The following is a 13,055-nucleotide window of genomic DNA, read 5'->3' on the forward strand; positions in this document are numbered from 1 at the left end:
GCTTCCTCGCATCGACTTTCCTTAGACAGGCAAGGCAGCGATCCTAGTATAAATAAAAGATGGGATGAATGTATAATGAAACTGCAGCTTGCTTGTCAGGGGCAAGGATTTGGAAAATGGATACGTCGTGATGGGCAGAGATTGCAGCACAAATGGAGAGGCAAGGCAGAGCCTGATAGTGGTATCCAGCAATTGATGCCAGGATTAGGGCCCAAGTAGGCATGGAAGTTGTTACAGAGTTTGCCCCAGGATGCGAGTGTGCTACTGGGGAGAGTCTGCTGGAACCACCAAGGGCAAGTTCCTCCACTTGCCTTGCCCCACACCCTGCTGTGTGGGGTATTGGTTTTGCTGCTGTTTGTATGTGTCATACTGTATTGTTAGGGCTAGGCATTGTTTCATAAGAACATAAGAAAAGCCTGCTGGATCAGGCCAACAGCTCATTTAACATTGCATCCTGTTCTGGAGATGCTTCCATGGGAAACCCATAAGCAGAAAAGCACAAGAGCAACTCTCCCATCCTGACCTTTCCAGCAACAGGAGTTCAGGAGCAATGCTGCTACTGACTGCAGAGGGCAAGACACAGACATCTTGGCTAGGAGCCATTGTGGGATGTGAAACACAGAGCAGTCAAGTACAACATCCCTAGAGTGGACATAAAAAGGGGATGTCTGGACCAGCCAGTCGGAACTTCCTATTTCCTCCTAGGCTGGGACAGATTTCCTGTACATGTGACCAGAGGTGGGCGTGGCCTCACCTGTGCAGGTAACAAAAGCATAGGACTGGCCGCCATCTCTCTCTCTCTGACTACATTCATCAAAGAAGCAAGATCTGCTTAGCCTAAGATGCTCTCTTGGCAGAGGACAAAGAGACTATCTCCCAGCAGTTCTCAACCTGTGGGTCCCCAGATGTTGTTGGACTACAACTCCCATCATCCCTGAGCTCTGACCTTGCTAGCTAGGGGTGATGGGAGTTGTAGGCCAAAATCATCTGGAGACCCACAGGTTGAGAAAGACTGCCTTGTGGGATACATTCCAGATATATTACTTTTGTAACTTAAGTCTGCCTTCTGGGATCCATCTGTGAACAGAATGAGTGAGTAAACTCTTTTTATAATTTTATAGAAGACTGTGTCGTGTCTATTTCTTTTATGAGGGACTAAAGGGAAAGTTACCTGGTAACTTATTTTAGAGGCTTTAGCGAGCCTAAGCAAACGCATCCACTGTGCAAAAAGGGGAATGTTACTCTGCTAAATTGTAGAACTTGTTAACACAAGCTGGAAAGGATATAATGAAACAATATATCCTCTCCTGCATCCCTGAACATTCCCACAGCCATCGACAGCCCTCTCCTCCAATAATTTGTCTAATTCTCTTTTAAAGCCATCCAAATTAGTGGCCACTAGTGTTCCAGCATTTCTTAACGTGAGATATTTGTTTGCCTTGTTGACATTAGCGTGCTTTTCTGTTCTGTTTTGTAACTGTTAATGCACTATCTTGAATTGTTGCTATATTTGATTCTCTGTGTGCCACTTTGAGTCTGGTTCTGCTATGCAAAAGCGACATATAGATATGTTTGAAAAATGCATAACCTGGCAGGGGCAGGGCATTAAACATTTTTTGGGCCCTTTCCTCCCATTGCAAGTATCTGGTATGGGGAGGGGAGCAGATTCAAATCAGGATGGCAGCAAGAGCAAAGGGTTAAAGGCCCCTTTCCACACAACACAGTCTTGAACCAGGTGTCGGAAGCTGAAGGGGTAACAGGGTTTAGTGAGCGGGTAGAGTCTGTTGCAGAGAGAAGTACAGACTTAGAGGCAGAAGCTGAAGCAGGAGAGGAGGGAGGCCAGGAGGCAGAGAGAAGTCTGGATGAGGAAGAGTCACAGGTGTCTCCCCCTCCTGCTGAGACCAGCTCCCATCCCTGCTGGTCTCCCAGGACCAGGAGAGGCATGAAAAGGGCGGAGGAGAAGTTAGCTGCGGGCAGGCATAGTCTCCGATTGCCTGGGGAAAACCCTGGAGAGGAGGGGACTTAGACAACAGTGGGAAAGCTGGGACCTTTTGTCTTAGCAACTGATCCATGGAGCAAGACCAGCTGGGGATAAGCTGCTGTGTTCATTGGCCCGACACTCAGCCAAGTCTGTACACAGTGTGTTTTTGATAATAGTTAACTCCAACTTGCTCGGTGTGATTTAGTGCTGGCTCACTCCTGACACCTGTTAGGACTGATAGGGCGGAAGGCAGGGTGACCAGAGGGGAGCCAGAGCAGGAAACTCGGGTGGTGTTTTTGGGTATATGTGCCATCTCCAGAATGGAACCCCCGGGCATGATGCAATCGTGCTGTATAGGAACACAGGAAGGTGTCTTGAGTCAGGCCATTGGTGCATCTCGCTCAGTGTTGTCTTACACTGGCTGGCAGCAGCTCTCCAGAATTTCAGGCAAGAATATCTCCCAGCACTATCTGGAAGTTCCAGGTACTGAACCCGGGACCTTCTGCAGGCAGGGCACGTGCTCTACCAATGAGCTAGGTCCCTATGGGAAGCTGCTTGCACCAGGTTAGGCAACATAGAACGATCGAATGGTAGAGCTGGAAGGGACCCTGAGGGTCATCTAGTCCAACCCCCTGCAATGCGGGATCTCCAATGCACTGTCCCCCATTATATATCGAGCTCAGTACTGCCGGCCTTGGCTGGCAGCAGCTCTCCATGTTTTCAACTGGAGGTTTTCCCCATTACACTCGGTCTGGTCCTTCAAACTGAAAACACAGGGGATTTGACCTTCAGCCTTCTGCATTCCAAGCAGGTGCTCTGCCCGTGAACCGAGGCCCCTTGGTCTGTTGACAGCAGGCCAAGAGAAGCCATTTGCTTCTTGGGGAATGGGAGAGAGGGCCTTTCCCAACCTGTCATTCTCAAGGAGTTTTGGGCTTGGGAATTGTAGTCCAAAACATCCAGAGGACAAAAGGTTTGGGGTGGGGCTGGATTAGGGTTTCTAGCGCTTGTGCAGACTGATCCTGAGAGAATCACAAATGCCCTAACCTGGGTCCATATGGGCCGAGGGGAAACCTCCTGAGGACGGCCTGCACACCCTGCCATTTTGCTGTGATTGCTGCCTCAAAAACATGAGAAGTATGCAGAATCAGGCCAAGGGGCCTATCCAGTCCAGCCTCCTGTTCTCAAGCAAATGCAGTGGCGTAGTGTGGGTTGTCAGCACCCGGGGCAAGGCAAGTAATTTGTGCCCCCTAACCCCTGGATTTTAGCACTGCGACTGCGAGCGCCCCCCCCAGATGTTGCGTCCGGTGCGGCCGGCCCCCCCTGCACCCCCCACGCTACGCCACTGAGCAAATGCCCCCATGGGAAGCCAGCAAGCAGAATTTGGCCACTTTGACACCCTTCCCATCCAAGGGCCCATTCCGCCAACTGTTTCCTGCTGCTAATATATTGAAGGAACTTTTAGTTGTTGGTTTTAATGCTTTCAGCAATTCCTCAAAGTCTTTGGGTGCATCCGCCATTGCCGGCTTACACTTTTCGCCAGAGTTTTGTGTTCCTTTTTGCAGAAGAAGACTTCAGTTTTTTTGAAGGAAGCCTTCTTGCCTCTAATGGTTTTTTGACCCTCTTCATCAAGCATACCAGTGTCCTCAATGGTCCCTTTCCTGCTCCAATGTACACTCAATTTGAATTTCTAATGTTGTGTTCTTAAACAGCTCCCTAGCCTTTTGGAAGGCTATCCATTCTGAAGGAAATCAGCCCTGGGTGCTCACTGGAAGGACAGATCCTGAAGCTGAGGCTCCAAGACTTTGCCCACCTCATGAGAAGAGAAGACTCCCTGGAAAAGACCCTGATGTTGGGAAAGATGGAGGGCACAAGGAGAAGGGGACGACAGAGGACGAGGTGGTGGGACAGTGTTCTCGAAGCTACCAGCATGAGTTTGACCAAACTGCGGGAGGCAGCGGAAGACAGGAGGGCCTGGCGTGCTCTGGTCCAGGGGGTCACCAAGAAGCGGACACGACTAAATGACTAAACAACAACAGCCGTTTGGAGTGATTTGACCCCAATGGCTTTGCCTCTCAACTTCCTTTTTACCAACTTCCTCATTCTGGGTAAAGTTGCCTCTTCCCTCTCCCCCTCCTCATTTTGCAGGGGGTTGGACTTGATGACCCTCGGGTACCCCTCACCCCACTGCCGCCCAGCTCTAGAACCCTACGAACCCTGTGTACGTCCAAATGCCCTTGCCAAAGGAGTCACCATACCAAGCCAGCTTTGTCTGTCGATGTCGTTTAATTTCCGTGAAAGGAGCACACACACGCACACACACCCAGGCACGCACGCAGAGGCACACATCACATGGTTGACATTTGGTAAACAGTCTTCGAACACACGCACGCACACACACACCCTTGCGAAAGAGAAGCCCCTGGTGGGGTTGGGTGTGTGGGACTCAGTGTGAGGTGGGGTGGGAGGACGGGCGGTCAGGGGGACGGCGGCGTGGGGGGGCGTCCTTTTGACACTTCTCTTCGTCGTCGTTATTATTAATTAATGAATGAATGATCGTTAATCATCTCTCTTCTTTAAGGGCTCGGCTTCTTGCTGGCTAGCGCACCACTGTCTTTCCTCTCCAGCCGCGTGTAAGGCTCAAAGGCGGAGGTGCCCAGTGCGTATCCGCTGGGGAGCTCGTGGAGGGTCCCCAGCAAAGGGCCGCCAAAGCAAAGAGGGGCCGCCGGCAGCCGAGGGGACGCCGAGGGGGCGGCCAGCGAGGGGACCTGCAAGCTGAAGGCCCCCGTCCCCGGAGGGCTGCCCCCGCCACCCAGGCCTGGCGAAGTGTTCCCTGACGCGCCCATCGAGGACCCGTTTCCGGAGGGATTGCCGACGGGGTTGGGGGCAGGGGAGAGCAGGCTGGGGGGCCCCCCGGGGACCGACAGGAGCCTCCCCTGCTCCAAGAGTCTCAGGATGTTGCAGGTGGCAAAGGACTCCGAGGTGGAAGTGGCGTGCTTCTCTGAGTCCCTGCTCTGGTCCTTCTTCTGCTTGGTGCGGCGGTTCTGGAACCAGACCTTGACCTGGGAAGGGAGAGAGAGAGAGAGAGAGAGAGGTGAGAGGAGGTCACATAGCAGCACCCATGTTGAATCCCGTCAACACTATCCCTACTAGAAAAATTAACCAATACAGTGGTACCTCAGGTTAAGTTCCGGAGGTCCGTTCGTAACCTGAAACTGTTCTTAACCTGAAGCACCACTTTAGCTAATGGGGTCTCCTGCTGCCGCTGCTGTGGTTAAACCACAGAGCCTAGGACTTGCCAATCAGAAGGTCGGCGGTTCGAATCCCCGCGACGGGGTGAGCTCCCGTTGCTCGGTCCCTGCTCCTGCCCACCTAGCAGTTCGAAAGCACGTCAAAGTGCAACTAGATAAATAGGTACCACTCTGGCGGGAAGGTAAACGGTGTTTCCGTGCGCTGCTCTGGTTCACCAGAAGCAGCTTAGTCATGCTGGCCACATGACCCGCAAGCTATACGCCAGCTCCCTCGGCCACTAAAGCGAGATGAGCGCCGCAACCCCAGAGTCGTCTGCGACTGGACCTAATGGTCAGGGGTCCCTTTACCTTTAATATAGGTGGGGGAGGTCTGTTAGGGAAGATGGAGCCACTGGTGCCATCTCCAGGGGGCCCTGGAGACCCAGGCCCCCACAAAATGTTTGCTGTGGGTACCCATGGGTGCCTGGCCTCTACTCCTTGCCACCGCCATGCGCCACCTCCACGGCCGCCTTAGCCTATTGTTATTTTAACTTTTCAGATGTCTTAATTTATGCTTCCATTTTTTCCTATTTATAATTTTTATTGTTTTATCCTTTTTGCAAACCGCTTTGAAGTGGTGGCGGCGGTTGTTTTTGCAATCAAGCAGCGTATAAAGTTCAACGATTAATTGAAACAAGTCCAGGTATGTATTTTAGGGCACTGTTTTGTGAAGTACCGTATTTTTCGCACCATTGGGCGCACCGGACCATAGGGCGCACCCAGTTTTAAGGGGGGGAAAATCAAGAAAAAAATATTCCCCCCCCCAAGCCCCAAAGAGCAGCGTACAGGCTGCACACAACCTCTCCCTGCCAGAGGGGTTGCGCGCAGCTATGGAACAAGCCAAAGCAGCGAGCGGGATGGATCCCGCTCGCTGTTTTGCCTTCCCCTTCAGCCCCGTGCAGCCTCTCCTTGCCGGGAGAGGCTCCGTGGGGCTAAAGAATCCATAGCCCCGTGCAGCCTCTCCTTGCAGAGGGGCTGCGCGCAGCTATGGAAGAAGGCAAGGCAGCGAGTGGGATCCATCCCGCTCGCTGTTTTGCCTTCCCCTTCAGCCCGTGCAGCCTCTCCTTGCCGGGAGACGCTGCGCAGGGCTAAAGAATCCATAGCCCCACGCAGCCTCTCCTTGCCGGAGGGGTTGCGCGCGGCTATGGAAGAAGGCAGGGCAGCGAGTGGGATCCATCCCGCTCGCTGTTTTGCCTTCCCCTTCAGCCCCGTGCAGCCTCTCCCTCCTGGGAGAGGCTCCGTGGGGCTAAAGAAGCCATAGCCCCGTGCAGCCTCTCCTTGCAGAGGGGTTGCGCGCAGCTATGGAAGAAGGCAAGGCAGCGAGTGGGATCCATCCCGCTCGCTGTTTTGCCTTCCCCTTCAGCCCCGTGCAGCCTCTCCTTGCCAGGAGACGCTGCGCAGGGCTAAAGAAGCCATAGCCCCGTGCAGCCTCTCCTTGCCGGAGGGGTTGCGCGCGGCTATGGCACAAGCCTGCATTCGCTCCATAGGACGCACACACATTTCCCCTCAATTTTTGGAGGGGAAAAACTGCGTCCAATAGAGCGAAAAATACGGTATTCTCTGCATTTCCCCCATGCTTTTTGAATCTCTTGTCTAGTGTGATCTCTAACTGCCTCTGTTAATCTAGCCAGTTCAATATACTCTAACAGTTAGTCTTGCCGTTCCTTTTTTGTTGGCGCAGTTTCTTTTCCCCAGTTTTTAGCAGTTAGGATCCTTGCCCCTCCTGTCTGCAGAAGACTTTGTGGATATTTAAGTTATAATTAGAAAAATCTTAATAATTACTCATAAAGGAAACAGCTTTTAAGAAGTAAATAAAGAGGCCAGATACAGGATAAAGGAAGTCTTTTATTTGGTTGTTCGTATTGTTGTATGTTGTACTCATTGTATGTTATGTTCATGTTTATTGAGGGTGGAGTTCTGTATTGAGGGGTTTATGTTACGTTGTAAATAAAATTACCAATAAAATTTATAAATAATGAAAAGGAAAGAAAAAAGTTCAACGATTAAGTAAATCTCCATGAAACTGGGGGTTTGAGTTCCATGAACCAGGCCTTGCTGGATACAGAGCAGCCAGCAGCCCGACGAATCAGTGGCAAAACCACCGTTGCTTGTGGGATTTGTGATGCTATAAATAGGGCTTGGGCGACACTAATCTGAGTGAGTCAACGAGGTCTAAAGAGGATTGTAAGAGACTCCAGAAAGGGCGAGTGATGGTGGAAGAGGAGAGAGGCAGGGGCCAAGGAAGATGCTCTAAAGACTCGACTTGTGTTTCAAATGGACTGGGCCACACAAACACACCCCGAGGGGAAGAGGAGAAGCCCACCACTCGGACGGCACAAGAGTGGCTAAGTAGAGATTTCTGTCAAGTGGCAACCGGCCTGAGAGAGCAGGAGGAAATCAGGGCATGATGTTGAACACCAAACAGACTTCCTTTCATCAGTCCCGTTCTTCCAACATTCAGCTTCATGGGATGTCTGCGGTTCAGATGTTATTAAAGAGGGAGAAAACACTTTCCCCTATGCATATGCCTTCTAGGGTTTCAGGCAGGGGACATGCCCAGCCCCAACTGAAGATGGGAAGAGCCACGGCTCAGTATCAGAGCCTCTGCCTTGAAGGAAGCATCTCCTGGGTTCAAACCCAGGTAGGGCTAGGAGAAAACCTGAAGAGCTGCTGCCAATCACTGTGGATGATCCTGATGGACCAATGGTCTGAATGAGTAGAAGGCAGCTTTTTCCATTCCCATGACTGAACCTGGGACCTTCTGAATTTCACACTGAATTATGGCCCTTCCCCAATGAGATTCCTTGATGAGACCAGTATGTTTCTTCCTATATACATAAAAACGTAAGGCAGTCATCATGCAGCCCCCTTGGAGGATTTGCAGTGCTGCGTCGCAATCCTAGATTTGCATGAAGTGAGAGCACAGCCCCTATTGGTGGGCCTGTAACGCCACGTCACAATCCCGGATTTGCATGTAGAAAGGGGATTGGGAAGAGGAAAAGTCAGTTTAGCACTTGTGTGGGGTGAGAAGGGGAAGCTTGCAGTGGTTCTCAACCTGTGGGTCCCCAGATGTTGTTGGACTACAACTCCCATCATCCCTAGCGAGCAAGGCCAGAGCTCAGGGATGATGGGAGTTGTAGTCCAACAACATCTGGGGACCCACAGGTTGAGAACCGCTGCCTAGGGGGTTAGTTACATGGGAGAGAGGAATGGGGGGGGGGGAGGTTCATGAGTGGCGCAGTCAGGATGAACCGAAGCCCATACGAAGAGGCCTGCTGGATCAGGCCAATTGCCCATCTGGTCCAACATCCTATTCTCTAGGAGCGGCTGCCAAGACCATATAACACTGGTCTTGAAAGACCTACACTGGCTCCCAGTACGTTTCCGAGCACAATTCAAAGTGTTGGTGCTGACCTCTAAAGCCCTAAATGGCCTTGGTCCAGTATACCTGAAGGAGCGTTCTCCACCTCCATCGTTCTGCCTGGACACTGAGGTCCAGCTCCGAGGGCCTTCTGGCAGTTCCTTCCCTGCGAGAAGCCAAGTTACAGGGAACCAGGCAGAGGGCCTTCTCGGTGGTGGCGCCCGCCCTGTGGAACGCCCTCCCACCAGATGTCAAAGAGAAAAACAACTACCAAACTTTTAGAAGTCATCTAAAGGCAGCCCTGTTTAGGGACGCTTTTAATGTTTAATAGGTTATTGTTATTGTATTTTAGTGTTGGAAGCCGCCCAGAGTGGCTGGGGAAACCCAGCCAGATAGGCGGGGTATAAATAATAATTTTTTTTTTTAATTCTTCTTCTTCTTCTTCTTCTTCTTCTTCTTCTTCTTCTTCTTCTTCTTCTTCTTCTTCTTCTTCTTCTTCTTCTCGCTACCGTAAGCATGCAAACATGACCTGAACTCAACAGCAACTTTCAAACTTAATTTCCTGGATTAAAGGGCATCTGACCCATCTATAGAGAACCTCTTCCCCTCGAGTAGACTTCACATACAAGGAATCACACCATTTCACCTGGCAGCTAATCCACAGGCCTTTATTTCTGGCTCCGGGCCACCAACCTGGCGACTCTTGAGAATCAAGCCTGGGAATTCAAGCATTCTTGCCTGCCCTTGGCTGTTGCGGGAGACCACAGGAGGAGAGAATGCTCTGGCGGGTTCCCCACAGGCGCCTGGTGGTGGGCCACTGTGAGAACAGGATGCTGGACTTGATGTGTCCCCAATGGCCTGGTCCAGCGGGTTCTCGTCTTCTGTTCTCCCCAGCATGAGCTGGGCGGTTTGGCTTCTACACTGCTGGCGACGGCTTCTGTTCCTGCCTCCTTGGCGCTCTCTCAACACGTTTGGTGGCCTCACGCCGCCCATCGCCTCTCGCCGGAAGAAAGGAAAACACATTTGGCGTTCTGGGCATCACCTGGGGGCCCTGATTGGGCAGGGAGGGGGAAAGCCACCTGCCGCTCATTGTCTTACGGCAGACCAAGGCAGAGGCTGCCAGCTCCAGCCTGGTGTTTCTCCTTTTTTGTTGTCGTCGCAATGACAAAAGCTGGATCCGGAGACATTTATTTTATTTTTTAGAAAGGGTCTTGTCAGAGTGAGAAGACTTAATTAGGCATCCGGGGGAACTGGAGAGAAAGGCTGGGCGTATAATTATTTCCATCAGCAGCCAAGCTCTGAATCTCCCCCCTTTCACCCTACTTCCCCCATCCCCTCAATTAACTGGGTCTGGGTGGAGGAATAAAACCACATCAGCCATCGTGGGAGGGGGGGAGGAAGATTGAGCTGGGGGCGCTCTGAAATGACCCCCATCGCACAAATAACACACACACAGAGGCAGCCCCAGTGCATTTTCTCCTGGCTTCGGGAGAAACAAAAGCTGGAACTGCAACCCCAAACAGCGTCGGCCGTAACTGCGAGGCTCCCAAGCCTGCTTTGATCGGCATGTGAAAAGGCCGGTTTGTGTGAGCAGAGGCGTTCAAAGGAAGTGTTTGCTCAAGCTCCGGATCCGGTGGGGAGGGGGCACAGGCGTTGCACCTTGGGCTGGGACCCGAGTTCAAGAACAGTTAGCCCTCTCCACAGTTCCCCACCACAGAGATACAGACAGACAGAGGCAGGTTCTGGGAAACTGGGCTTCCAGGTCAAAGGTTGGGGTAGGCTTATCTGTCCATAGGAGAGTCGCTCCCTGGTCATTTCGCTTGTCCTTTTCTTTTTCTTTTTTTGTGAGAGGAATTTTAATCAGTTTCCTCTCGCAAAATTCATCAAGGGGAAGACACTAGCCAAAATCAACATACTAGCATCTTGAGACTGTTTGGAACAATCTAGAAGCGCCCTTACTATGAAACTGTAATAATGAATAATTAGTCAAACCTTCATTTCAAAATCCCCCTCCCCCCTCACTTTAATCCCTCAACTACCTTGCCTCAGTATTTAAATAATGTCAGTATATGTGTCCCAGAGGAGAGAGACTATGGAATTTACAGCTATGAGTACAATGTGCAATGGGGAAATAAAACTTTCATAAATTACCAGGCAAGTTCTTAAAGAAATGAGAGTGCCTGATCACCTCATCTGTCTCCTGAGAAATCTCTATGTGGGACAAGAAGCTACAGTTAGAACTGGATTTGGAACAACTGATTGGTTCAAAATTGGGAAAGGGGTACGGCAAGGCTGTATATTGTCCCCCTGCTTATTTAACTTATATGCAGAATTCATCATACAAAAAAAAGGCTGGGCTGGATGAATCCCAAGCCAGAATAAAGATTGCCAGAAGAAATATCAACAACCTCATATATGCAGATGACACAACCTTGATGGCAGAAGTGAGGAGGAATTAAAGAACCTTTTATTGAGGGTGAAAGAGGAGAGTGCAAAATATGGTTTGTAGCTCAACATAAAAAAACCCCCACGAAGATCATGGCCACTGGTCCCATCACCTCCTGGCAAATAGAAGGGGAAGAATGGTGACAGCGGTCACGAAATTAAAAGACGCCTGCTTCTTGAGAGAAAAGCAATGACAAACCCAGACAGCATCTTAAAAAGCAGAGACATCACCTTGCCAACAAAAGTCCGTATAGTTAAAGCCATGGTTTTCCCAGTAGTGATGTATGGAAGTGAGAGATGGACCATAAAGAAGGCTGATTGCAGAAGAATGGATGCTTTTGAATTCTGGTGCTGGAGGAGACTCTTGAGAGTCCCATGGACTGCAAGAAGATCCAACCTCTCCATTCTGAAGGAAATCAGCCCTGAGTGCTCACTGGAAGGACAGATCCTGAAGCTGAGGCTCCAAGACTTTGGCCACCTCATGAGAAGAGAAGACTCCCTGTAAAAGACCCTGATGCTGGGAAAGATGGAGGGCACAAGGAGAAGGGGACGACAGAGGACGAGATGGTGGGACAGTGTTCTTGAAGCTACAAACATGAGTTTGACCAAACTGCGGGAGGCAGTGGAAGACAGGAGTGCCTGGCGTGCTCTGGTCCAGGGGGTCATCAAGAGGCGGACACGACTAAACAACAACAAATTACCAGGCTAACAAAAATCTATCCATATATTAAATCAACCCAATGACAGTTGCAGGATGTGCCCCGGGGTCATGATCACAAACAAGAGGCTATTTACAAGACACAAGAGGGAAGGAGATGCAACCAGATGCCAAAGGTGTTTTCTCCACTATCATCCTTCTCCTTCTCGTAAAGCTGCCCCATTGTCAGGCTGGATCGCAGGACAGTCCTGTCTACAAAAAGGAATATTGCCTTCTCAGACGGCAGTTGAATCCTCTTCCGGATGATCCACCTAAACTGAGCCACAGTTATGCCAGATGGAACCAGGTACTTCCGTTTGTCAGTGTCCACAATCTGAGAGCCTGAGACCTTTTCAACAATCACCGGGACGCGGTCAGGGTACTTGGCCCGGATCTTGGCGGACTCCACGCAGCGGTTCTCCAGCGTGTGGTCCTCCTTGAACAGCCACTTCATGGCACCGGTGCAGGTGAAGGAAGGGAGGGGCCGGCCTGTCAGTCTTCCTCTTGGTCCGTCGGGCCCATAGTGCCACCGTCAACAACAACCTCACTTGTCCTTTTCTGAACTTTTTCTAACGCTCCAGTATTTTGGAATTCACCTTTTCCACGGCTGCAGTACACTGGGTCACCGTTTTCACTGAGCTGCCCACCCAAACCCCAAGGTTCCTTTCCTGGTCAGTCACTGCCAGCTCAGACCTGATCAGTGTTTATTTGAGATCTTAGGGGTGTTTGTCCTGATGGGAACAATTTCTTCCCAATTGAACCACTTTTGGCCTTTTAATGCCCTTTCACCCACTAGGGAGAGAGCCTTTCGGAGCCCCTCGCAGTCCCCTTTTTCTTCCTACCACCTTGAACAATTTGGGGGGTCATCAGCAAGCCTGGCCACCTCACAGCCAACCCCTGACTCCAGGGTCATTCATGAGCAAGTTAACAACGACCAGTTCCAGTTCAGGCCCCTTGAGAGACCCCACTTCTTACACCACGGTTGCACTCAGGGGCTCCTTGTGGGCTTCCCATAGGTATCTGGCCTAGTCCAGGATACTGGACTGCGTGGGCCTTTAGCCTGATCCAGCAGGGCTGTGAGTACTGCCCATTTATTCCTAGGGTCCCTGGGGGGTGCCCATTCATCATGCATTCATGATTATTTGTGCTCATGATGATACCAGGGTGCTTTAGGCTTGCCAGGTCTGGAGCAGCCCAGACCCTGAAATTTCAGGGCCCAAACCTGAAGCCTGGCGATATTGTGGGAGGAGACCTCTGGAGATGGAGGTTAATTGGGAGAGGGGA

At 51.1% G+C, this 13,055-nt stretch overlaps 1 protein-coding gene across 1 annotated transcript in view; it reads right to left on the minus strand.

The window, feature by feature from the left end:
* Positions 1-4,245: 4,245 nt before the first annotated feature.
* VAX2 (ventral anterior homeobox 2) overlaps positions 4,246-13,055 on the minus strand; it is a 60,211-nt gene continuing 51,401 nt past the window's right edge. Inside the window, exon 3 of the mRNA XM_083398641.1 lies at positions 4,246-5,040. Within this exon, the coding sequence (XP_083254767.1) occupies positions 4,555-5,040 (486 nt within the window). The 3' untranslated portion in view covers positions 4,246-4,554. The remainder of the gene's footprint in view (positions 5,041-13,055) is intronic.

This window comes from Podarcis tiliguerta (assembly GCF_965153285.1).
Source record: "Podarcis tiliguerta genome assembly, chromosome: 9".
NCBI lineage: Eukaryota > Metazoa > Chordata > Lepidosauria > Squamata > Lacertidae > Podarcis > Podarcis tiliguerta.